At 40.7% G+C, this 23,671-nt stretch overlaps 3 protein-coding genes across 3 annotated transcripts; 1 reads left to right on the top strand and 2 right to left on the bottom strand.

The window, feature by feature from the left end:
- Nucleotides 1-6,049: 6,049 nt before the first annotated feature.
- On the top strand, nt 6,050-7,727 carry LOC103511951 (FIT family protein CG10671). Its single transcript, XM_008476703.2, has 3 exons — nt 6,050-6,729; nt 7,120-7,224; nt 7,483-7,727. The coding sequence occupies exons 1-3, from the start codon at nt 6,414-6,416 to the stop codon at nt 7,710-7,712; spliced, it is 651 nt and encodes a 216-aa protein (XP_008474925.1). The 5' UTR covers nt 6,050-6,413; the 3' UTR covers nt 7,713-7,727.
- Nucleotides 7,728-8,386: 659 nt separating this feature from the next.
- On the bottom strand, nt 8,387-9,463 carry LOC103511950 (keratin-associated protein 5-1-like). The gene has a single exon (XM_026825562.1). The coding sequence runs from the start codon at nt 9,461-9,463 to the stop codon at nt 8,387-8,389; it is 1,077 nt and encodes a 358-aa protein (XP_026681363.1).
- Nucleotides 9,464-10,675: 1,212 nt separating this feature from the next.
- LOC108252728 lies at nt 10,676-22,678 on the bottom strand. Its single transcript, XM_026825560.1, has 9 exons — nt 22,562-22,678; nt 21,396-21,732; nt 20,589-20,789; nt 19,141-19,404; nt 18,902-18,990; nt 16,221-16,349; nt 11,965-12,093; nt 11,179-11,526; nt 10,676-10,748 (listed from the first exon to the last, which is right to left on the bottom strand). The coding sequence occupies exons 1-9, from the start codon at nt 22,618-22,620 to the stop codon at nt 10,676-10,678; spliced, it is 1,629 nt and encodes a 542-aa protein (XP_026681361.1). The 5' UTR covers nt 22,621-22,678.
- Between the last annotated feature and the right edge of the window lie 993 nt (nt 22,679-23,671).

Here is a 23,671-nt window from a genome sequence, read left to right as displayed (position 1 = left end):
CTCTACTAGTATCTTTCTTGATTGGAAAACGATATGAGAGAGAGAAAACCGGAGAAAAGGGAAAAAGATAGAAGAGGAGAGAGAGAGAGAAAGAGAGAGAGAGAGAGAGAGAGAGAGAGAGAGAGAGAGAGAGAGAGAGAACGAAAGAGAAAAAGAAAGAATTAGGGAAAAAGATAGAATAGAGAGAGAGAGAGAGAGGAAGAGAGCAAAGGCCAGAGAAAAAGGAAGAAGGAGCGAAAAAGATAGAACTTATAGATGAGAGAGAGAGAGATGGAGGAGGCAAAGAGAGAGAGGGGAAAGACCGGAGGAAAAGGAAAAAAAGAGACAAAAAGGTCGAGGATAGAGAGAGAGAGAGAGAGAGAGAGAGAGAGAGAGAGAGGAAGAGAGCAAAGGCCAGAGAAAAAGGAAGAAGGAGGGAAAAAGATAGAACTTATAACTTATGGATGAGGAAGACACACACACACACGGACCAATGGCTGAAACTTTGTATTTAGGCTCTAGGGACCTCAAAACGTGTTTTGGCACTAAAAACTGACCAAGTGACCATCGAAATTTTGACCCGATTACATTACTTTCCTTCCTATAGGATAAGGAAAGTAAAAATGAGCTGCGAGTTACTTTTCTATTCATATAAAACTTCTCACTTTTCTATGTAGATGACTATACAGTTGTAACCAACCTCAGTTCGGTCTCTTCAAAGTTAAGCATAGTGTTTAGAGTTTTTGGATGCCCTTGGAAGTCTTGGAACTCCATTTCGCCGACTCCGATAGGCGAATATTATGGAAATGGGTGTTAATACTGTTAATTTATTCTTATTGCCATTTATGGCACTTAGGCTTTGTCAGTATGTCATATGTCAGCTTCCCGAACCCGCGATCCTAACTTCTGATGATTCCTGTCCTGTAGGATGTAGGGGTCAGCCTAGTTAACTTGTAAGCACTGTGTCGCCGGGTCGGTCCCCGCCCGGTGAAGATTTTATCGCAAACATCAGATATAGGTAAAGTTCGTTCTCGGAACTGCTGACTCTAGATTCGTGGAGTAGCACAAATTTGTTCTCCAGTTTACCAAGTTTAATGTCAATATCTATTCATATAAAACTTCTCACTTTTCTAGATTTTTACCATACTGTTGTAAGTAACCCCTGAACAACCGCAATTTTACCCGAGTGTTGCAGTTTTTACCCCGTGATTATTTTCACGGTAATTTTTGAGAGCCCATAGAACTCCAGTTCGTCCGTCGATTTCGATTGGCGAATATGGAAATGGGTATTATTGATGATGGACATTGTTTGACCCCAGAGGTGATCGGCCTTTAAAAACGATTACGCTAATGGTTCAGTAACCTCTAGAACTTAGAAAAAGGACGGAGCCTAAAGGTCTGAGTCGATCCCAAAATATACTAGACGAGCCTCAAAAATTTCACTCAAACGAACCTTTTGACAGTTGTGGAACAAAGTAACAGAAGGAAAAGTTGTGGGGTTAAAATAAAATTTGCCACTTGGAGTGAAGATTCCTGCACAGAGTGAACTTTATCCTACAGATAAGGTTCGTTCTCGGAACGGCTGGATTTCTCCTATCCTGTCCTCATTCTTCTATTCGATTTCGTGGTGATAAGATCTCCATTGGAACAGTTCCCTCTAACAATGTTGTTGTTGTTGGTGTTGGTGTTGTTGTTGTTGTTGTTGTTGTTGTTGTTGTTGTTGTTGTTGTTGTTGTTGTTGTTGTTGGTGGTGGTGGTGGTGGTGGTGTTGGTGGTGTTGTTGTTGGTGTTGTTGTTGGTGGTGTTGTTCGTGGTGTTGTTCGTCTTGTTGTTGTTGTTGTTGTTGTTGTTGTTGTTGTTGTTGTTGTTGTTGTTGTTGTTGTTGTTGTTGTTGTTGTTGTTGTATCTACTAAATTATTAATAGGGTCGAGAATTTTTGGAAGCCCATGGAACTCCATTTCGCTGATATCCGATAGGCGAATACAATGGAAATGGGTGTTAATTTATTGCCATATATGGCACTTAGGCTTCGGCAATTGGCAGTACCTATGTCAGCTGCCCGAACCCGAACCCGCGATCCTAACTTCTGATGATTCCTGTAGGATGTAGGGGTAGGGGCTAGGGGCCAGCCTAGTTAACTTGTAAGAACTTGTAAGCACTATGTCGCGGGGTCGGTTCCCGCCCGGTGAAGATTTTATCGCAAACAGATTATAACTTATAGATGAGAGAGAGAGAGATGGAGGAGGCAAAGAGAGAGAGGGGAAAGACCGGAGGAAAAGGAAAAAAAGAGACAAAAAAGGTCGAGGATAGAGAGAGAGAGAGACAGAGGAGAGAGAGAGAGAGATAATTTACCGTTTTGGAATTCTAAGGGTAATCATGTGTCGCAGAGATAAGTGAATTATATGACAGACAACGAGTGAGAGAGAAAGAAAGATGAGGAGGAGCAGGAGGAGAAGAAGAAGAAGAAGAAGAAGAAGAAGAAGAAGAAGAAGAAGAGGAAAAAGAAAGGAAACGAGAGTTTTAGAAGAAGAAAGAAGAAATGGATTAGAAAGAAAATAAGAGAGACAGGAATAATTCTTATTCCTGTCTCTCTTATTTTCTTTCTAGACAGGAATAATTCTGAATAATTCTTATTCCTGTCTCTCCTATTGTGGAAGAAAGGAGAGAGAGGGAAAAAGAGAGAGAGAGAGAGAGAGAGAAAGAGAGAGAGAGAGAGAGAGATGATTTTATGAGCAAGAAAATTAAATATTCAACAACATGGATGTGGGATTAGTAGAAAACTAAAAATAGCTCTCTCTCTCTAGCTTTATCTTCGCCATCAATCCACCTCCCAAAACTGCACTGAGAAAAAACTAGGGTGCCGGCAGCCCAATCGGGTGACTGTGGGTTCCGGCACACTAATATTGAACTCTATATCGGGAAGTTCGACACTATAATACCTACATAGAAAGCATTCCATCAACCTAAATCAGGGGAAGTAACCGGATAATAGAGTTCTTCCACCCTAAACTTGTGGCACCCTGTCACCATCTTTTTTCTCAGTGTAAGTTCATGGCTAATTTACCTTTTTCAAATGGCCAAGACTGCTTCTGCCAGCCTAGTTAGCTTGGTTGGTAGCGCGTCTGCCTTGTAAGTGCTAGGCCGCGGGTTAGATTTTCCCACCCGGGACGGATTTTATCCTGACCGGATAAGGTTCGTTCTCAGAGCGGCTGGCTTTCTCCTATCCTGTGTTCCTTCTCCTTTCGATTTCGGACGATAAGACCTTGGCAGTTACAGCTCCTTCTAGCAAACCTAAGAAAAAAAAAAATTGCTTTTAAGAAAGAGAAACCTGCAAAAGAATTTCTATAAATAGGCACTAGGTAGGTAAATGAGTAGGTACATACCTAGAGCATAGGGATCACAATCATTACAAACATTTCCATCTACGACCTTGGTCCAAGAACGCGACCTTGACACAGGGAAAAAAAAAATCGCCTGCGGCGCTGAAAAATTTACTTTTGGTGAGCCTGGATTTCTCAAGATTGTGGACCAAAATTTTCAAAAATTTCGCCTGCGGTGCTCTAATTTATTTTGCTCACTTTAGCGTTCAGCTAAAATTAGGATAAGAAAATATCTAGCAAAATTTTCAAAAATTTCGCCTGCGGCACTCTATTTTATTTTGCTCACTTTAGCGTTCAGCGAAAATTAGGATAAGAAAATATCTACGAATTAGGTACGTGAAAAATTAACTTGTGACTAGGGTTCCAGATCAAATTTTTAAAAAGTAGGACATTTGGTTCCAAAAACCCGGACATTCCATCGAAAACCCGGACATTTCCCAAATTTCAAAATGTATAGTTTGCACCAGTGCCCAGGGTGCAGAGAACACTGCATTTGTCTTACTTAAGTTACACACGATCGTTCTTCTTCACATTCCGATGAAAGCAAACATGTTTACTGGTTTTGTTGAATGTCCATAATGTAAAGACATGAATGTCCATAATGTAAAGACAATCTAGTCATGTAAAATACACATGACGAATTGATCTTTTTTTTTTCAAATCTTTTCTCAGAAGAATTAAAAACGCTTTTTAATATTATTGGAGTCTTATCATCAAAAACCCGGACATTTCCCAAATTTTCAAAAATCCCCCCGGACGCCGGACAAACATGTAAAAACCCGGACATGTCCGGGAAAACCCGGACGTCTGGAAACCCTACTTGTGACAAAGCATGAGGCACATAGGTATCTACCTACTTTTTGAAAAATTTCGCCTGCGGCGCTGAAAATTTTAAGTTCGATCAGCCCAAACTGGGGGCCCCGCGCCTTTGAAACTGCCCCGGGCCCCGCGGGGGGCTAATCCGGCCCTGCCTTGACAAAGAAAAAGTAAAAATCAAAAATGCTGAAAATGCTCGAATTTTTTTGTAATCAACGACTTTGTAACGAACATTGATGATTTTCAAAAAATCTGCTAGAAAGCGGCACTGTTTCTCAAATCGATTTGTCCGGCCAATCAGCTGATAAGATTTTAACGCGCCTCAGCTCAGCTGTTTGGCAGGAAAAATTTAATGCGCACGGGATTAATAAAAGTTTTTAGTTTTCATAAATTATGCTGCTATATGCTTTGAAAAAATAGATTCCATTAATCTAGTCGTATTAATTTGATTTAATAAAAGATTAATTTTCTGAAGGATTTTTTATTTTAATTTAAAGTAAAAAAAAAATCCGAATAAATAAAATAAAAATACCTAGCAGGACAAAAGTGATTAGAACTTTTTCCCATCAAAAAGTCGAGCTCTGATTGGGTGATTTTTGACCTAATGACCTGCATTGACGCATGTCATTTTTTGCATATTTTCTGTAGTGGGAAAAGTTGAATTTTTGTAATTTTCATGTTAAATTTTCACTTTTTGTCGGAAAATTAGGCAATCTGAAAGTTATTTCTTTATCAAGATAAGTTGGAAGTTTCAGACTCTTTAAAAAATAATAACAAAATAAAATAATAATAATAATAATAATAAAAATAACAATTTAATTAAAAAAAAAAAAAGTAAAAAACATACTCCAAGTTTACCAAGTTTAATGTCAATATCTATTCATATAAAACTTCTCACTTTTCTAGATTTTTACCATACTTTTGTAAGTAACCCCTGATCAACCACAATTTTACCCGAGTTTTTATTCCGTGATTATTATCACGGTAATTTTTGAGAGCCCATAGAACTCCAATTCGTCCGTCGATTTTCGATTGGCGAATATGGAAATGGGTACTATTAACATGTTGTTGTTGTGTTTTCCATAGTTTATTAATAGGTAGTAGGTATGACTTGGTCACATTTCACCTTAGAGTAGTTGTTATACAGTGACTTTAAAGACACCTTGAAAAATCCTTTGAAAAGAACAAAAGATATACCTATCCTCTTCATATTCCTTTTCGTCTTCCCTTTTATTGTTTGCCTGAGGCATTAGCTTTGTTCAAGTCCCTCTTTTCCCTATCTCAGTCCTAGAAGGATAAACAAAGTATAAAGTATAAATATCTCAGTTCTAGAAGGATAAATGGAGTATATTCTATTCTATCCTGTCATTTCACAAGTCAGCAAGTTATCTTTAGGGAGTTTAGGGGATGAAAAGACTTTACATCCAAAGTAGGTATCTGAGAATTATTCAGAGTAGAAAGAGAGAGAGGGAGAGAAAAAAGAGAAAGTACGAGAAAAAGATAAACAAAAGGAGAAAGGGAGAGACAGAGAGAAAGAATAAATAATAAAGGACGAGAGAGATCGAGATTAATCATAATACCTACACCATATGAAGAAAGTGCCAGGGAAATGTAAAGAAACGAACGTTTCGTGCAAAATATCAAAGGGATTTTTTTCTCTTCTCTCGTGGGACTTTTTACCTGAGGGAAAAAATCGAGGGGAAGTTGCGTATTGATCGGTGGGAGATATTTTTTTCAGGATGAAATTTCCCCTACATTCGCCCCCCCCCGTGGAAAAGGAAGAGAGAGGGAGGGAGAGAGAAAAAGGTTTTCTCTCTTGTCCCTCGCTTTCCCTTCCCTCTTTTTGTTCGTGGAATGCCCAGCTATTTTGAAAATGACTGTAGTGGGAAAAGTTGAATTTTTGTAATTTTCATGTTAAATTTTCACTTTTTGTCGGAAAATTAGGCAATCTGAAAGTTATTTCTTCATCAAGATAAGTTGGAAGTTTCAGATTAGATAACGGAGCTCAATGTAAATTCAGGGCAGTTGTGGTTTTGCTAAACTTCAGAAATATTTACCAACTTTGAACTCTGTTCTACATAGAGGATTTCCTGTTTTCCTAGTGTCTGGAGTGTAGAACAAGATCTAGACCAGAGTCCTGGATCATTTTGCTCAAAACAATAAACCATTGCAGCGTTTTATGCCCAGAGATAGAGGTTCATGTGTAGTGATTTTATTCTCTAGTGTTAACTTGTACCCATGTCAATGATGGCCGGACGTAGAAATCCCATCAGACGAGACAGCATCAAGCACCAGAACTTCAGCTCGGGTAACTTTGAACAGTCAAAGACCAAAGGAACAAAACCAACACCAGCTAAAGAGACACTTGTTGATGAGTTGATTCGTGTAGTGCTTGGTCTGGGGAATAAATATCTGATGCTTGAGATCAAATATCGGATAGCAACCTATCTCGGAATACTGTTTGCTGTCTCCATCATTGGTGATGTCTTGCCGTATCCAAAGTCATACTTTTCACAATCTAGTCACTTTTTGAATCAGTATTTTGTCAAATTAGGTGAGTACCAACTTAATACTTCCATTTACTGATTCCCATACGTATGGGAAGACAGTACTGTCTCTCACACCCATATTTTACTAATAAAAAATACTGGCTCTAAAGTTTCATTGAAACATCAATAAAATTCTAAACATCTGGCCAAAATTGACTTCAGTCTGACTTGAGAACAAGAATTTTGTTAATTAAGGTGTAGACTCCTTTGTTATCAGAGACTTAAGTACCTAATGGACAAGTTTTTTTTTTTTTATCATGAAACCTTATCTGAAAGACAAACAGTGCCAGGGTAAGTGTAAGTGCGAAGTAAAATTTGTAAGTACCTACTTACCTATCTTGAAAATTGTGTTCTACTTTTGATTCAATACCTACCTGTTTCTTATTGCTTTCCAGGTTGGGGATGGACATTGATCTGTACCATACCGTTTGTTGTCATGACAAGCTATACCTACTGCTGCAGTGACAGAAAACAAGTGGCATTCCACCTGCTGAGGCTGGGTAAGAACAAAAATTGATAGTTTTTTACTTTTCTTATCCTATAGGAAGGAAAGTAATGTAATCGGGAAATCGGGTCTAATTTTTGATGGTCAGTTTTTAGTGACAATAGTCTGACTACTGGGAGTGTACTCTCTTCATCCCAAGAATTTTATAAAAACATTTTACCTATCTGTAAAGTGTTAATAATTAAATATGGTTGTACAACTATTTTTTTTTTTTATAATTCTTTTTTATCTATTTATATTTTGTCATTTTCAGGTGTGGCCACATTTTTCTGGATGTTCTGGACGAACATGTTCCAGTACATTGAAAGCATTTACGGGCGATGTACAGAGCCAAGGTTCTCGAGGCGGTCCAAATGTTTGGAGGCCGGAGCCCGATGGTCAGGGTTTGACATCTCGGGTCACTCTTTTCTTCTGATCTACAGTGTGCTGATTATGATTGAGGAGGCGAAACCTATCCAAGGCTGGCTGGGTGAGTATACTTAAAATACTCGTACCTACCTATCCTTATCTTGTTTATCCTGCTGGACTGAGACTGAAAAGTATCTTTACTCTTGCAGTCTAAACAAGTTCTTGTGTATGAGTATATCTTTATGCATTAAAAATAATAATAATAATAATAATAATAAAAAAAAATAAGGAGAGTTAAAATACTCGTACCTACCTATCCTTATCTTGTTTATCCTGCTGGACTGAGACTGAAAAGTATCTTTACTCTTGCAGTCTAAACAAGGTCTTGTGTATGAGTATATCTTTATGCATTAAAAAAAAAAAGAAGTACCTCAGGTACCTGGCACATTTCTTGCAGTACAGTAATCTCAATTTGTAGGATTTCCAAGCTTGGTTGGTAGCGCATCTGCCTTGTAAGTGCTAGGTCATGGGTTCGATTCCCACCTAGGTTGGGTTATTCTTAATTTCTTTCTCTCTTCACTTTCTGGAAATTAACCTTAGCAGTTACAGTTCCCTGGATGAAACCTCTGGGAAAAACACGTCAGTATTTTGCAAGGTATTTTATTTACTTTATTTCTTGTAAGGGTCAGTTTATTTCACAAGTTTATTTCTTGTATTTTATTTAACAGGATTTCTGACATGGCTCAAGATCTCTTGTTTTCTTACCCTGGACAGGATTTCATACATGGTTTAGGCTTTCTTGTATTTTCTCACATGGGTCCACATTGTTTCTTACACACGTCAGCGCTCCCCTGGCAGCACGAATCATCGGTATTCCCATCACACTTACCGCACGAGTCCTTGTGGTGATCCGCCTGGCCGTCGCATTCACATTTGTTCTTCCTCTGTCCGCACACGTCGCACGCCTTGTGTTTGCCCCCCTTATGCGTTTTACCGCAGCGGTCACATTTTCCGTGCTTCTTGTCGTGTCCACATTTGTCGTGCGACAATTTCCCGTGCGATCCACTGTGTTCGGAATCGCACTGACATTTGTCCTCGCGTTTGCCGCACGCGTCACACTTGTCATGCGATCCGCCGCCGGATTTGTCGTGCGAACCGCAACTGTCGTGGGATTTACCGCATTTATCGTGCGATTTACCGCATTTATCGTGCGATTTACCGGATTTGTCGTGGGATTTGCCGCACCGATGGCACCTGTCGTGACCTTCATCGCACTTGCACTTGTGTTTGGGTTTGCCGCATGCGTCACATTCGCCGTGGTGCGAGCCGTGTTTGCGGTGGTGTTTGCCGCATCCGTGTTTGTCGTGTCCCTTGTCCGCTTTGCCACACTTGTCTTTTTTGCCGTTTTTCGTTTTCCCGCATTGGTCGCACACTTCCGCTTCGCAATCGCATTTGCTCTCGCGTTTCCCGCACTCGTTACACCGGTCGTGCTTATCGTCACATTGACGGTCGTGACACTTGTCGTGTCGGGAGGAACGGTCCGTGGAGTATTTGTCGCATGCGTCACTTTTCCCGTGGTGTTTAGAGCCGCCACACTTGTCATGACTCGAGCTGCCTCCACACTTATCGTGGGATCCGAAATTTGCGCTGTGGTGACTTGAACCGCCTCCGCACTTATCGCGACTTGAATGGCATTTTCCGCTGTCGTGGCTTGAATGGCGTTTTTTGCTGTGGTGTCTTCCGCCGCTGCACTTGTCGCTGTGGTGGCTTGACCCCGAGTGGCACGAATCACTGCGGTGCTTCCCACAGCCCCTTCCGCGCTCATATGAGAGAGTATGGTGTTCGTCGCAGTGGCACATATCTTCCTCGCTGTTGTAGTGCGACATTGTGAAAGGTCTTGTGAGGGCGGAGAACAAATTTGGAGCAGAGCGGGTTAACAAACCCGATAGGGAAAGCAGGAGCTGCGCGCAAGATGGTTGGTGCTCCTCCAAAGGGGCGGGTTTAACCCGACAGGGGGATCTTGACAGGGTTGAAGGTTTTGGCTACCCTATCGAACGAATAGCAGAGGTCTTCTTCTTGAGTTTTCTCTTCTGCGGTTTTGTAGGATGGACAGACTATCTGAGACTCGGTACTTGATCTGTCTTCGTAGCTTTTTGACGGGTGAACGTGTGATTTGGGATGTTATGGATGTAGTTGTGTTGTTGGGTGTTCTGTTAGGAACTTCTTTTGTGTTCTGTTTGGGACCGATAGGGAAAGCAGGAGCTGCGCGCAAGATGGTTGGTGCTCCTCCAAAGGGGCGGGTTTAACCCGACAGGGGGATCTTGACAGGGTAGAAGGTTTTGGCTACCTTATCGAACGAATAGCTGAGGTCTTCTTCTTGAGTTTTCACTTCTGCGGTTTTGTAGGATGGACAGACTATCTGAGACTCGGTACTTGATCTGTCTTCGTAAGCTTTTTGACGGGTGAACGTGTGATTTGGGATGTTATGGATGTAGTTGTATTGTTGGTGTTGGGTGCTCTGTTAGGAAGTTCTTTTGTGTTCTGTTTGGGGAAAAAAACTTAAATGCTGTGATTGTTCTTGTGTTCTGTTGAAGAGAGCGGTGAAATTTTTCTGTGTGTTGTGAATTTTGTGCTTGAGAGTGAACTGAGAGTTTGAATTGAGAGTGGCCGAAAATTTCACGGATTTGTGTTGAGGATGGTTTAAATTCTTGGCCCCTGTTGATGGCGATGGGTAGAGCGTAGGACATTTTCGGTCATACTAACCGAGTACCACCTTTCGGAATCTAGCAAGCTACTGGGGTTATCAAGACATTTTTTAGACAATTGCGGTTCGAATCCCGACTTAACATTTTCCGTTCCCGGACAGAATTGCGCTAAAAAAATTGAGATTTTAGTATTTTTTCATGTCTGATAGACCTAGGGGGAAAATCTTGAGATGGAACAAAATTGATATGATTATTGTAGGAAATGAAAATCAGAGGCGGATCCTACATGGGACCTACGGGAGATCAGCTTCCCTTCCTCTCTAAAGGTGTGCCCAAATTACAGTGTTCCGTTTGACATCAATACCCATTTTTCACTAGACAATGAGAGAACTGTTAGATCGTTTCATCTATCATATGAGAGTGGTGAAGGTCGCCGGTGTCGTCACAGTTCAGTTCTTGGGCACATCTGTGAAGGAACAGAATTAGAATATACCTTGTTTATCCTGCTCGAATGAGACTAAATTCTCTTTACCCCCGCAGTCTAAACAAGGTCTCGTGTATATTATAGGCATAAAGGTACATAGCTATAAAAGCCAAGGTAGACCAAAAGACTCTAGAAGAGATGATGTTAGAAAACCATGGTGGCGCTGTTTTAAAGCTACAGTTTTGAATGAAAAACTCACTGACCTTGGGTAACCTAGTAAGTACAAACCCAAAAGAAAATAAACAAACCATGCTAATGAATAGAAGCGGCCTCATCGGAGCCTTGACCATAGTACCTACCCTTGCAGAAAATCAAATTAGCTGAGTATTTTTTCTGCGATGGTCGATGGTCTCGGCGAGGGTCCATGGTCTATGGTCGCCGTGGTTTTCGCCTAAAACTTGTGGTAATTTGCTGATGATGTACCTGGGGTTTCTGCTGACAGGCGGTGGCCTTACACTCGCTCCCGGCAGAAGAAGGAGAGTCCTCTCCGTGATGCGACCGGGACAGCTTGCCGTGAATCGGGCAGTTCTCATCGATAGAAATGTCCGATGGGCATGCGCTAAGTCTATGCCGTGACCCCGAGCATCCCCGATGATGGCCGGAAAGACTCGAGTGCGATCCTTTCGGTTTCGAGTCGCACACGCTGCCAGTCTTCCGCGAGCAGCCGGAGTGAGAGGAGCTCTGGTGGTGACCTTGGGAACTGTGCGAGGAAGAGTGATGAAGGTCGCCGGTGTCGTCACAGTTCAGTTCTTGGGCACATCTGTGAAGGAACAGAATTAGAATATACCTTGTTTATCCTACTCGAATGAGACTAAAATTCTCTTTACCCCCGCAGTCTAAACAAGGTCTCGTGTATATTATAGGCATAAAGGTAGCTATAAAAGTCAAGGTAGACCAAAAGACTCTAGAAGAGATGATGTTAGAAAACCATGGTGGCGCTGTTTTAAAGCTACAGTTTTGGATGAAAAATTCACTGACCTTGTTAACACTGCACGAATTTTTCTTCGTTGGCAATGTGAACACACTATTTCATTTGTATACGCCACAGAATTATATTCGTGACGAAGAAAAATTCGTTTCTTGTAGTGTGAATGGACTGTAATCCGTACCTATTAACAATATGTACTTTGGTATTTTTTATTTTTAGCAGCAGGTTGCAACATTCTACACGAAATGACGCTCTGGCAACGTGGCCTACATAACCGGGGTAACATATGGCAACCCTGTAATTGCCATTCGAGGTAGAGGGAACCGAATGTTGAATGCTTCGTGGAGTTGGTTGTTGATCTCACTGATGATGTCAGTGGTTTTGAGGTTCAATGGTACACTTCGGGTAAGAGTAAGTTCAATAATTTAAATATAAAACTTTAGATACTTATATCTACAATACACTTCATACAAAAGTACCTACTCGAAATCTGAAATTGTACTGACGAAAGCAAAGTAGGTAACAAAGTCGGGGATAAACTCAGTAACTACCATTATTGTGGTGAGGAATAGAATTGAAGGCTGAAGGGAGTGAAGGGTCTCTTTACCCCTGCAGTAGACTACTACTTTTTTATGAGAATAAAATTCTATTCTATTCCACTTCGGCTGGGATTGAACCCACGCTCTCCTGATTACCAGGTGAGTACGTAAGTAGGTATCTTGAAGAAATAAAGCCATGTAGGGCGTCGAGAGCCCTAATGAAACTTCAGGTGTGTATTTTGAAGACTTTAGAAAGGTTCAGGGCCTTCAGGGAAATACTAGCTCAGACTGCTCAGAGAAGCTTTTCATCTTCAGGGAAAACATTAGCTAGAAGTACCAGTTTTTTTTTTAGGTTTGATAGAGGGAACTGTAACTGCTAAGGTCTTATCGTTCCGAAAGCGAAGAAAGAAGGAAGACAGGATAGGAGAAAGCCAGCCGTTCCGAGACCGAATCTTATCCGTTCAGGATAAAATGCGCCACGGGCGGGAATCGGCCTAGCGCTTACAAGACAGCCGCGCTACCAACCAAGCTAACTAGGCTTTAGGCTGGTACTTACTTACCTAGATAATTATTTGGTTATTTCACTTTATTGGTGAAGGTGTGAAGTGTGAAGGTAATCCAGGGGAAATAAAACTGAATATTAGATCTAGAACTCTAAAATCTAGATGTGAACTATTCTGAACAACTTCTAGAGAGGTAAGTAGTTAGGATTGAATCTACCAAGTACTTCTTGAGTCAAGGTCTTCTTGCAACAGAGGTTTTGATTCGTGATTCTTCGATATCTTGGTTCTTTTGTTCTGAATTCGAGTCAAGGAAGAACACTTCCAAATTATTTCTCGGTCAATATTTATTTTGCGTTCTACCTACCAAACTTTTTACTTTCTATTATTTTTTATCTAGCAGAGTTTATCTGTCTAAAAGGAGTTTATACTGAAATATTTAAAGGTACAAGTTCCATACCTACTTATGTATTTGGTATGGAAAATTAATAACTACACCAGCCTAGTTAGGTTGTGACGATAGGTCGGAGGTTCGATTCCCGTCCGGGGCGAACTTTGTCCTAAACAAATATGGTTCGTTCTCGGCTTCTCGGAACGGTTGGCTTTCTACTATCCTGCCCTGCTCTCTTCTACATATTTCAGGATTTATCCTCTGTTGTTATAGTTCCCTCTATCACTTTTTTTTTTCTTTGCGTTACGTTCCTTGGGCGTCTTAAGGTGCCTAAATATCACAGAGTGGCGTAACTATTTAGCATGTGCTTTTACTCTGCCGATTCCCGTCCGGGGCGAACTTTGTCCTAAACAAATATGGTTCGTTCTCGGCTTCTCGGAACGGTTGGCTTTCTACTATCCTGCCCTCCTTTCTTCTACATATTTCAGGATTTATCCTCTGTTGTTCCTAGTGATGGGTAAATACCCGGGTACTTATTTTTGGGGTAAATATCCTGGGTATTTACCCGGGTAAATACCCAATTTTTATAAATACCCGTGTACTTTCAAGAAGCGCCTCAGTCGAATTGTGCTTGGGAAATTAAAAAAAAAAAAAATCAAGTGACAATGTTATTTGTTTATTTTTCTTCTTTTTTTGTAAATACCCGGGTATTTACCCACCCTGGGGGTGGATAAATACCCGGGTAAATACCCAATTTTTATTTACCCACCCAGTGGGTATTTACCCACGACCCAACACTAGTTGTTCCCTTTATCACTTTTTTTTTTAAAGAATTAGTGTTGCGTTACGTTCCTTGGGCGTCTTAAGGTGCCTAAATATCACAGAGTGGCGTAACTATTTAGCATGTGCTTTTACTCTGCTTTAAAGACCAAGCACAAGTCCTCACGATGGTTGACTGCGGTTCAGGACGAGCCAGCCAATTTAACATGGCTAGAGCTAGAGACCATCACCCCGGTGTATAGCAGATACAAAAAGATATGTTTTCTTTGTTCTGCTATCGCCATTCGGCGAAAGCTAAAGCCGCTACAACAACAACAACATTTAGCATGTGATTTACGCTCCTTCAATTCTTCCTATTGAGCTACGCCAAAGTTTCTTGGTTGTCTTAAGGTGCCCGGTTCAGGACGAGCCAGCCAATTTAACATGGCTAGAGCTAGAGACCATCACCCCGGTGTATAGCAGATACAAAAAGATATGTTTTCTTTATTCTGCTATCGCCATTCGGCGAAAGCTAAAGCCGCTACAACAACAACATTTAGCATGTGATTTACGCTCCTTCAATTCTTCCTATTGAGCTACGCCAGAGTTTCTTGGTTGTCTTAAGGTGCCCAACTTCTTGAGTCAAGGTCTTCTTGCAACAGAGGTTTTGATTCGTGATTCTTCGATATCTTGGTTCTTTTGTTCTGAATTCGAGTCAAGAAAGAACACTTCCAAATTATTTCTCGGTCAATATTTATTTTGCGTTCTACCAAACCTTTTTTTATCTAGCAGAGTTTATCTGTCCAAAAGGAGTTTATACTGAAATATTTAAAGGTACAAGTTCCATAGTCCATACCTACTTATATATTTGGTATGGAAAATTAATAACTACACCAGCCTAGTTAGGTTGTGACGATAGGTCGGAGGTTCGATTCCCGTCCGGGGCGAACTTTGTCCTAAACAAATATGGTTCGTTCTCGGCTTCTCGGAACGGTTGGCTTTCTACTATCCTGCCCTGCTCTCTTCTACATATTTCAGGATTTATCCTCTGTTGTTCCTAGTGATGGGTAAATACCCGGGTACTTATTTTTGGGGTAAATATCCTGGGTATTTACCCGGGTAAATACCCAATTTTTATAAATACCCGTGTACTTTCAAGAAGCGCCTCAGTCGAATTGTGCTTGGGAAATTAAAAAAAAAAAAAATCAAGGGACAATGTTATTTGTTTATTTTTCTTCTTTTTTTGAAAATACCCGGGTATTTACCCACCCTGGGGGTGGATAAATACCCGGGTAAATACCCAATTTTTATTTACCCACCCAGTGGGTATTTACCCACGACCCAACACTAGTTGTTCCCTTTATCACTTTTTTTTTTAAAGAATTAGTGTTGCGTTACGTTCCTTGGGCGTCTTAAGGTGCCTAAATATCACAGAGTGGCGTAACTATTTAGCATGTGCTTTTACTCTGCTTTAAAGACCAAGCACAAGTCCTCACGATGGTTGACTGCGGTTCAGGACGAGCCAGCCAATTTAACATGGCTAGAGCTAGAGACCATCACCCCGGTGTATAGCAGATACAAAAAGACATCTTTTCTTTATTCTGCTATCGCCATTCGGCGAAAGCTAAAGCCGCTACAACAACAACAACAACAACAACTTTTTTTTCCTTTTTAGGCGCTTTAGTAGTTTACACTACGGGCAGTAGGTCGTTCGCGCGGATACCGCTAAGTTATAGACGTATAAGGTTGAACAGGTTGAGAGCTTTTAGGTACAAGAAAAGAGAGTCAACAACTTCGGGAAGAAGGCATCACTTCGCATTACAACCCTCAAATTTACTCCGAAGAAAGCCCAGTTAGCTCGGAAGGTACCGCGCCTGCCTTCTTAGCGATAGTTTGCTGGTTCGATTCCCATGGGTGGTTGTTGATCCTCGCCCGGGAACTTTATTCTGAACAGATACAGTTTGTTCTCGGAACGCCTATCTTTCTCCCATACTGTCCTTCTCGCTCTTCAATTTCGAGACGATGAGGTCTTGATATGGAGTTTCACCTATAATTTTTCAGTCCGTAGAAGGCCTGTTAAGCTAACGGCCTGTTAAATTCCATTTGATTTGTATAGGCCCAACAAGGTTGTTAAGTTAACTGGTAGTTAGGGGCTGAAAAGAAGGTTGGTGAAATCCACCATCAGTGTTTCAGTTCTCTCTATCATATTTTTGGGGAATCTCCATAAAATTCCGAGCAAGTCATGTGAGAGATGTGTACCTATGTCTTCAGGATTTTTATTTTTAGCAGCAGGTTGCAACATTCTACACGAAATGACGCTCTGGCAACGTGGCCTACATAACCGGGGTAACATATGGCAACGCTGTAATTGCCATTCGAGGTAGAGGGAACCGAATGTTGAATGCTTCGTGGAGTTGGTTGTTGATCTCACAGATGATGTCAGTGGTTTTGAGGTTCAATGGTACACTTCGGGTAAGAGTAAGTTCAATAATTTAAATGTAAAACTTTAGATACTTATATCTACAATACACTTCATACAAAAGTACCTAAGTACCTACTCGAAAACTGAAATTGTACTGACGAAAGCAAAGTAGGTAGTAGGTACCTACCTGTAACAAAGTCGGGGATAAACTCAGTACTTAACTACCATTGTAAATTTTGGTCAGGAATATGATTGAAGGCTGAAGGGTCTCTTTACCCCTGCAGTAGACTACTAAGTACTTTTTTTATGAGAATAAAATTCTATTCTATTCCACTTCGGCTGGGATTGAACCCACGCCCTCCTGATTACCAGGTGAGTAAGTAGGTATTTTGTATTTCTTCAAGATACCTAATGAAACTTCAGGTGTGTATTTTGAAGACTTTAGAAAGGTTCAGGGAAATACTAGCTCAGACTGCTCAGAGAAGCTTTTCATCTTCAGGAAAAACATTAGCTAGAACTGCTAGAAGTACCACAGGCACCTGAATGTTGGGTTCTAGGAAAATTCTATGACGAGCCTTGATTATTATATCGTCCGCCCACGTGCATTAGACATAAGGGTGATTATTTTCCTCACGGAACGCCTATTTGAAAAAAGGGATACTTAAGGTTCATAAGAAATTTTAAATTTGTTCCAGTCATGAGTCAAGAATGTTGCTGCTCCTAAGGATGGATTGATGGGTGAATAAAATAAATATATCATATTTTGCGCTTTTCAAAAATGGGCGAAATATGCCTATTAAACCTACTTGCCATCAGACATATGGCGATTTTCTGGCCAGCCACTCACTATCAGGTCGACCTGACACCTGATGAGCACACACTATCAGGCAGACCTGATCAGGTATACCTAACGTCAGGTCTTCTGAGGTTTTATAGAGGGAACTGTTACAACGCAGGTCTTATCGTCCCGAAATCGAAGGAGGCCAGGATAGGAGAATACCAACTATTCCGAAAACGCACCTTATCTCTTTAAGGTTGTAAGCCTTTACCTAATGTACAGTGCACGGATATGACCATAATAAGTACCAGCAACAGACAATATCACTGTGAGATTATTATGATGGTAGCTTGAATAGGTGAGTATCAAAGTATCTCTATCTACTAGAAGAGAAAACTAGAGAGAGGTATTGTATTTGATACCAATGGATATCACAAATGTGATGCCAATCAATACTGCTCAATGCTCATGAGTCTCATGACTCAGCAGTCAAACACTTCTCTACACCCAAGCTGGAATTCTCTATAGGTACACCATAGAATCTATAGATATTGCCTAGTGGTGGAAACGATGCACAAGATATCAAGTTTTAGCAACTCATGCACCTCAACTTACTCAATAAGTACTTTACGATAAGTTTTTTTTTTTGATAGTGAGTGGCTGGCCTAAGCAATATTTGTTCCAGTCATAACTTTATGTTGTTGCTCCTGAAAATGGAATAATAGAAAACAGTGAACCTATACCACTGTCGGACACAACTGGATCTCGTATACCTACCTATAAAGATTCCACTAACTTTCAAGCACAAATTTATGCCCTATTAATATCTATGTAACAAATATTTTCATCTAATTTCCTAAATTACAATATACATAGTATGTACCTACCAAGGTACATTCTGGGCTGGGGGTCATACCCTATTATTAATAGGTATTAAACTCGTCGACCCTTTCATAAAACCACCACTGCCCTATTTTTGAGTTTTTCGAAAAAGCCTTTTTTGGAAATTGATTAGAATGTGAGGCGAACAATGCAATTAGCTCGCATGGTTACACGAATGTCAAATATAGAACTTTGGGAATAGAATATCACATAATCATACGTAGGTATATTGTATATGTACGGTGTATAACTTGGGGATAGGGTAGGTAAGTATAGAATTTTACGGGTATCAAATATAGAACTTTGTGCGCTTAAAAAATCCCTTTGTCCCGCGGTCTGCATTGGGCCAAAAATAGAGCAGATTTTCAAGCAGATAAAATTTCATTGTTATCACGTGCTGAGGCCGAAAAAAAGCGAACAACACGAAAGAAAGGTAACATTTGCAGGCAATGAATTGAAGTTGAATTTTAAAGGTACCTATTTATTATTCGAGCCTCGTTAGATTTGTAAGCTCTTTGTCGCTGGTTCGATTCACGTACGGGGCGAACTTTATCCTACTCGGAACGGCTGGCTTTTTCCTGCCCTCCTTAATTCTTTCTTCGATTTCGGGATGATAAGACCTCCGTTGTTACAGTTCCTTCTATCAAAGTAGGTATATCGGTGGTGTAGTGATCAAGTTCTTTTTGTCTGGGGTGAATTTCTTGTCCAAAAATTCAAGAAAATCATGTTGTGAGCTTGGCAGTACAATTTTTACGCAAAGTATTTATGAAACGCTCTCTACCTTCAAATATAAGGTACCAGATAACTTGAAAACATTAAACAAACAGTTTACAATACCTACTTATAGGCAATTGGAAGAAGAAGAAGAGGAGGAGGAGGAAGAAGAAGAAGCAAACGAAGAAGAAGTAAGAAGAAGAAGAACATCCAACCAGCTACTGAACCAGCTCAACGACCAGCTGCTGGGACAGTTCAGCCATCTGCTGAACCAGCTCAACAACCAGCTGCTGAACAAGCTCAACAACCAGCTGCTTAACAAGCTCAACAACCAGCTGCTACATCACACTTGCTCTGTCGACCTCCCATTTTGGATTTCCCCTTGGTAATATACGAAGGCACACAGCAAGTGATGCACTCGTCCTTCTGTATACGGTACATTTCGTCGCTCAAATTCTCGCAGATACATCACACTTGCTCTGTCGACCTCCCATTTTGGATTTCCCCTTGGTAATATACGAAGGCACACAGCAAGTGATGCACTCGTCCTTCTGGATACGGTACATTTCGTCGCTCAAATTCTCGCAGATGTTTTCAAAGACAAGGTCGAACTTCATTTTGCTTTCGTTGAAGTTGCGCGCGGAACATGCGGGTGAGTCGGTGGCGCGCGGTTTGGATGAGCGCCGGGAAGAGTGGGATTTGGACCGGTGCACAGAAAGGGTGATCTGGGGAGGGATAGAATAGAATATACTGCCTGGCTGGGGGACTTTAGCGCGCGGTTTGGATGAGCGCCGGGAAGAGTGGGATTTGGACCGGTGCACAGAAAGGGTGATCTGGGGAGGGATAGAATAGAATATACCTCGTTTATACTGCCTGGCTGGGGGACTTTGAACAGGGAGTATACCCGCCTGAATTTCCCTTGCTAAAGGAATGACAAAGAACTCGTAAAATGTGTAGCCAAAACCTAATGTCAACCCAAAAGCGATCACCCAAGGGCTGATTGAGGGTTGACGAAAAACCCAGACCCCTTCTGAAAAGGCGGAGGAAAAGAAGAAGCGTTTAGTGTAAAGTTTGCAATAAAATGTACCTAGGTAACGTGAAAAAAGGATGTTTATGTTCACACAAATGTCGATGTCGCTTCAGAATATTGATTCAGACCTAATGAATGCTAAATTTTAAATTGATTTTTTTTTATATGGTTTGTTGATGATTGTTTACTAAATTTTAAATTTTTTTTTTTTTTTTTTTTTTTTTTTTTTTTTTTATGGTTTGTTGATGATTCTTTAGCTGACGTTTGATTTATGACCTATAGGTACCTATTAAGTACTTATTAGGTACATTTGTTCTATTACTATCCAACTTCATCAAATCTGTTATTGCTATCTCGATTCTCTTTTTAAAAGATAGTCAATATCCATCTAACTTGTTTATCCTTTTTTTGCTATATTTATCCTTTGTTTTGGTGCTATTGTGCTATTTTTTCTCGACGTTTGATTTATGACCTATAGGTACCTATTAAGTACTTATTAGGTACATTTGTTCTATTACTATCCAACTTCATCAAATCTGTTATTGTTACCTCGATTCTCTTTTTAAAAGATAGTCAATATCCATCTAACTTGTTTATCCTTTTTTGCTATATTTATCCTTTGTTTTGGTGCTATTGTGCTAATTTTTCTCGATTATCTTTTACAAACTATGCCCACAAGTAGAATTAATTTCTTACCTGGGGTTCGCACGGGGTCTGGCCCTTCTGCGGGCAATCCTTGGCACTGGGCGTTTTCCCAACCCGCGGCCTAGCGCTTACAAGGCAGACGCGCTACCTTCCAAGCTTCAAATAGAATCAATTTCTTACCTGGGGTTTCCTAAAGACATATGTACGTACCCACAAGTTGAATTAATTTCTTACCTGGGGTTCACACGAGGTCTGGCCCTTCTGCGGGAAATCCTTGCCACTGGGCGTTTTCCCTACATCTCGCCCGGGTTGGCCACTTCGGGACCGGGCTGGGGGTTCGGTGCGGTGCCGCGAATGAGACCGGGACTCACTAGGCGACCGCTCACGCGCGGCTAGACCGTCTGGTCCCGTTGTGTCGCAGTCGGAAAAGCGGACCTGGGAATGAAAAGATATTTTTGATTTGTCAGCGATCAATACTGGAATTGTTCCTAGGAAGAGGGGCCTATGCTATCTTTGCTACTAAACTAACGTGGCCTCTTCTTCGGCTAGACCGTCTGGTCCCGTTGTGTCGCAGTCGGAAAAGCGGACCTGGGAATGAAAAGATATTTTTGATTTGTCAGCGATCAATACTTGAATTGTTCCTAGGAAGAGGGGCCTATGCTATCTTTGCTACTAAACTAACGTGGCCCCTTCTTTCTGAGAACGATTGACTTAATATGTATGATATGATAATATGGTATGCTGAGAAAAAATAATGATCATAGTGCTTGTTTATATTGCTCTCATAGGTCTGAAAAATCCCTTTAGAATCTTTAGATCATCGACCGTAACCTAGTAAGTACAAACCCAAAAGAAAATAAACAAACCATGCTAATGAATAGAAGCGGCCTCATCGGAGCCTTGACCATAGTACCGACCCTCGCAGAAAATCAAATTAGCTGAGTATTTTTTCTGCGATGGTCGATGGTCTCGGCGAGGGTCCATGGTTTATGGTCGCCGTGGTTTTCGCCTAAAACTTGTGGTAATTTGCTGATGATGTACCTGGGGTTTCTGCTGACAGGCGGTGGCCTTACACTCGCTCCCGGCAGAAGAAGGAGAGTCCTCTCCGTGATGCGACCGGGACAGCTTGCCGTGAATCGGGCAGTTCTCATCGATAGAAATGTCCGATGGGCATGCGCTAAGTCTATGCCGTGACCCCGAGCATCCCCGATGATGGCCGGAAAGACTCGAGTGCGATCCTTTCGGTTTCGAGTCGCACACGCTGCCAGTCTTCCGCGAGCAGCCGGAGTGAGAGGAGCTCTGGTGGTGACCTTGGGAACTGTGCGAGGAAGAGTGATGAAGGTCGCCGGTGTCGTCACAGTTCAGTTCTTGGGCACATCTGTGAAGGAACAGAATTAGAATATACCTTGTTTATCCTACTCGAATGAGACTAAAATTCTCTTTACCCCCGCAGTCTAAACAAGGTCTCGTGTATATTATAGGCATAAAGGTAGCTATAAAAGTCAAGGTAGACCAAAAGACTCTAGAAGAGATGATGTTAGAAAACCATGGTGGCGCTGTTTTAAAGCTACAGTTTTGGATGAAAAATTCACTGACCTTGTTAACACTGCACGAATTTTTCTTCGTTGGCAATGTGAACACACTATTTCATTTGTATACGCCACAGAATTATATTCGTGACGAAGAAAAATTCGTTTCTTGTAGTGTGAATGGACTGTAATCCGTACCTATTAACAATATGTACTTTGGTATTATTATTATAAGTAAGGCCATCTGCTTTAATAAACGCCCTTGGTCACTGCGACCTGGTTAGACCTTTTGTGACATTCCCTTCAACAATATGTACTTACTTTGAGCAAAGATCTTCACATCTGAACCCATGGTTGTCTTGATGTTCTTGATGATCCATACGATCATGACTTCCGCACAACCCCTTGCGTTTCCCATACGACTCCTTGGGTCTACCGCACGACAATTTTTCTTCGTTGGCAATGTGAACACACTATTTCATTTGTATACGCCACAGAATTATATTCGTGACGAAGAAAAATTCGTTTCTTGCAGTGTGAATGGACTGTAATCCGTACCTATTAACAATATGTACTTTGGTATTATTATAAGTAAGGCCATCTGCTTTAATAAACGCCCTTGGTCACTGCGACCTGGTTAGACCTTTTGTGACATTCCCTTCAACAATATGTACTTACTTTGAGCAAAGATCTTCACATCTGAACCCATGGTTGTCTTGATGTTCTTGATGATCCATACGATCATGACTTCCGCAGAACCCCTTGCGTTTCCCATACGACTCCTTGGGTCTACCGCACGAGATATATACAAATTATAATGTCTAAATATTTTATTTATTAGTGATTTTGTAGGCATGATTGTGGATCTATAGATCTTTACTCTCTACTATATCTAGGTATAGGTTACTTTTCGGTTAAGGAATAGTACATTATATTGGTGACAGGGTATTAGTCTTAGTTTTAGTTCCTACGCTTTTAATTTAATGTTACGATTTGTCATCAAAAAGGCCACCCCTATGGTTACCCCTATGGTCCATTATTACTACCCCAACTTAGACCCCGTCCCCAATTTAAAGTTTCACCGATTTCTTTTCCAAGTGTCCTGTAGGCAATGTAAAAATGAGTCGCACCACACACTACACTTTTTTCTAGAACTACAAGTGAGGGTGCATGTTGTTTAAATTAAAGTGTTCTTGTTTAATTATTATTTATAAATTTATTTATTTATTTAGGGTTGAGAGAGAAAAAATGTAAATAAATATAATAAAAAAAAGGTCGATTATTTGGCAATCTCACATAATTGGTAGAATTGGCAGCTACACACATAGCACACTATACCTAAGATTAGGTAGATAAGAGAATCTGAGTAGATACTTAAATAATTATAATGTTGAAAGTTTTTTATGAACTTTGTAGGAGTGTAACAATATGTATACCTATATGTTTTTTTTTTTTTTTTTTTATCCTTTAAAGTCACTACATGAGTTATACAACGAAATACCAGACCAAACTCACTAAGCAGCCCAAGACACGTGTTTCGTCCTTGTTGAGAAGTCCAAATAGGGACGAAACACGTGTCTTGGCTGCTTAGTGATTTGGTCTGGTTTCGTTCGTATAACTCATGTAGTGATTTAAGAGATAGAATGTTTAAAAAAAAAACAACATATATACAACATGTATAATGTTCTAAATATTTATTTATTAGTGATTTGTAGGGCATGATTGTGAGATCTATAGATCTTTACTCTCCTACTATATCTAGGTATACGGTTTACTTTTCGTGTTAAG

The sequence above is a fragment of the Diaphorina citri genome, unplaced genomic scaffold (assembly GCF_000475195.1).
Source record: "Diaphorina citri unplaced genomic scaffold, Diaci psyllid genome assembly version 1.1 scaffold773, whole genome shotgun sequence".
NCBI lineage: Eukaryota > Metazoa > Arthropoda > Insecta > Hemiptera > Psyllidae > Diaphorina > Diaphorina citri.
Note: the sequence above shows the minus strand (reverse complement) of the source record. Positions and strands in the feature narration are given on the sequence as shown.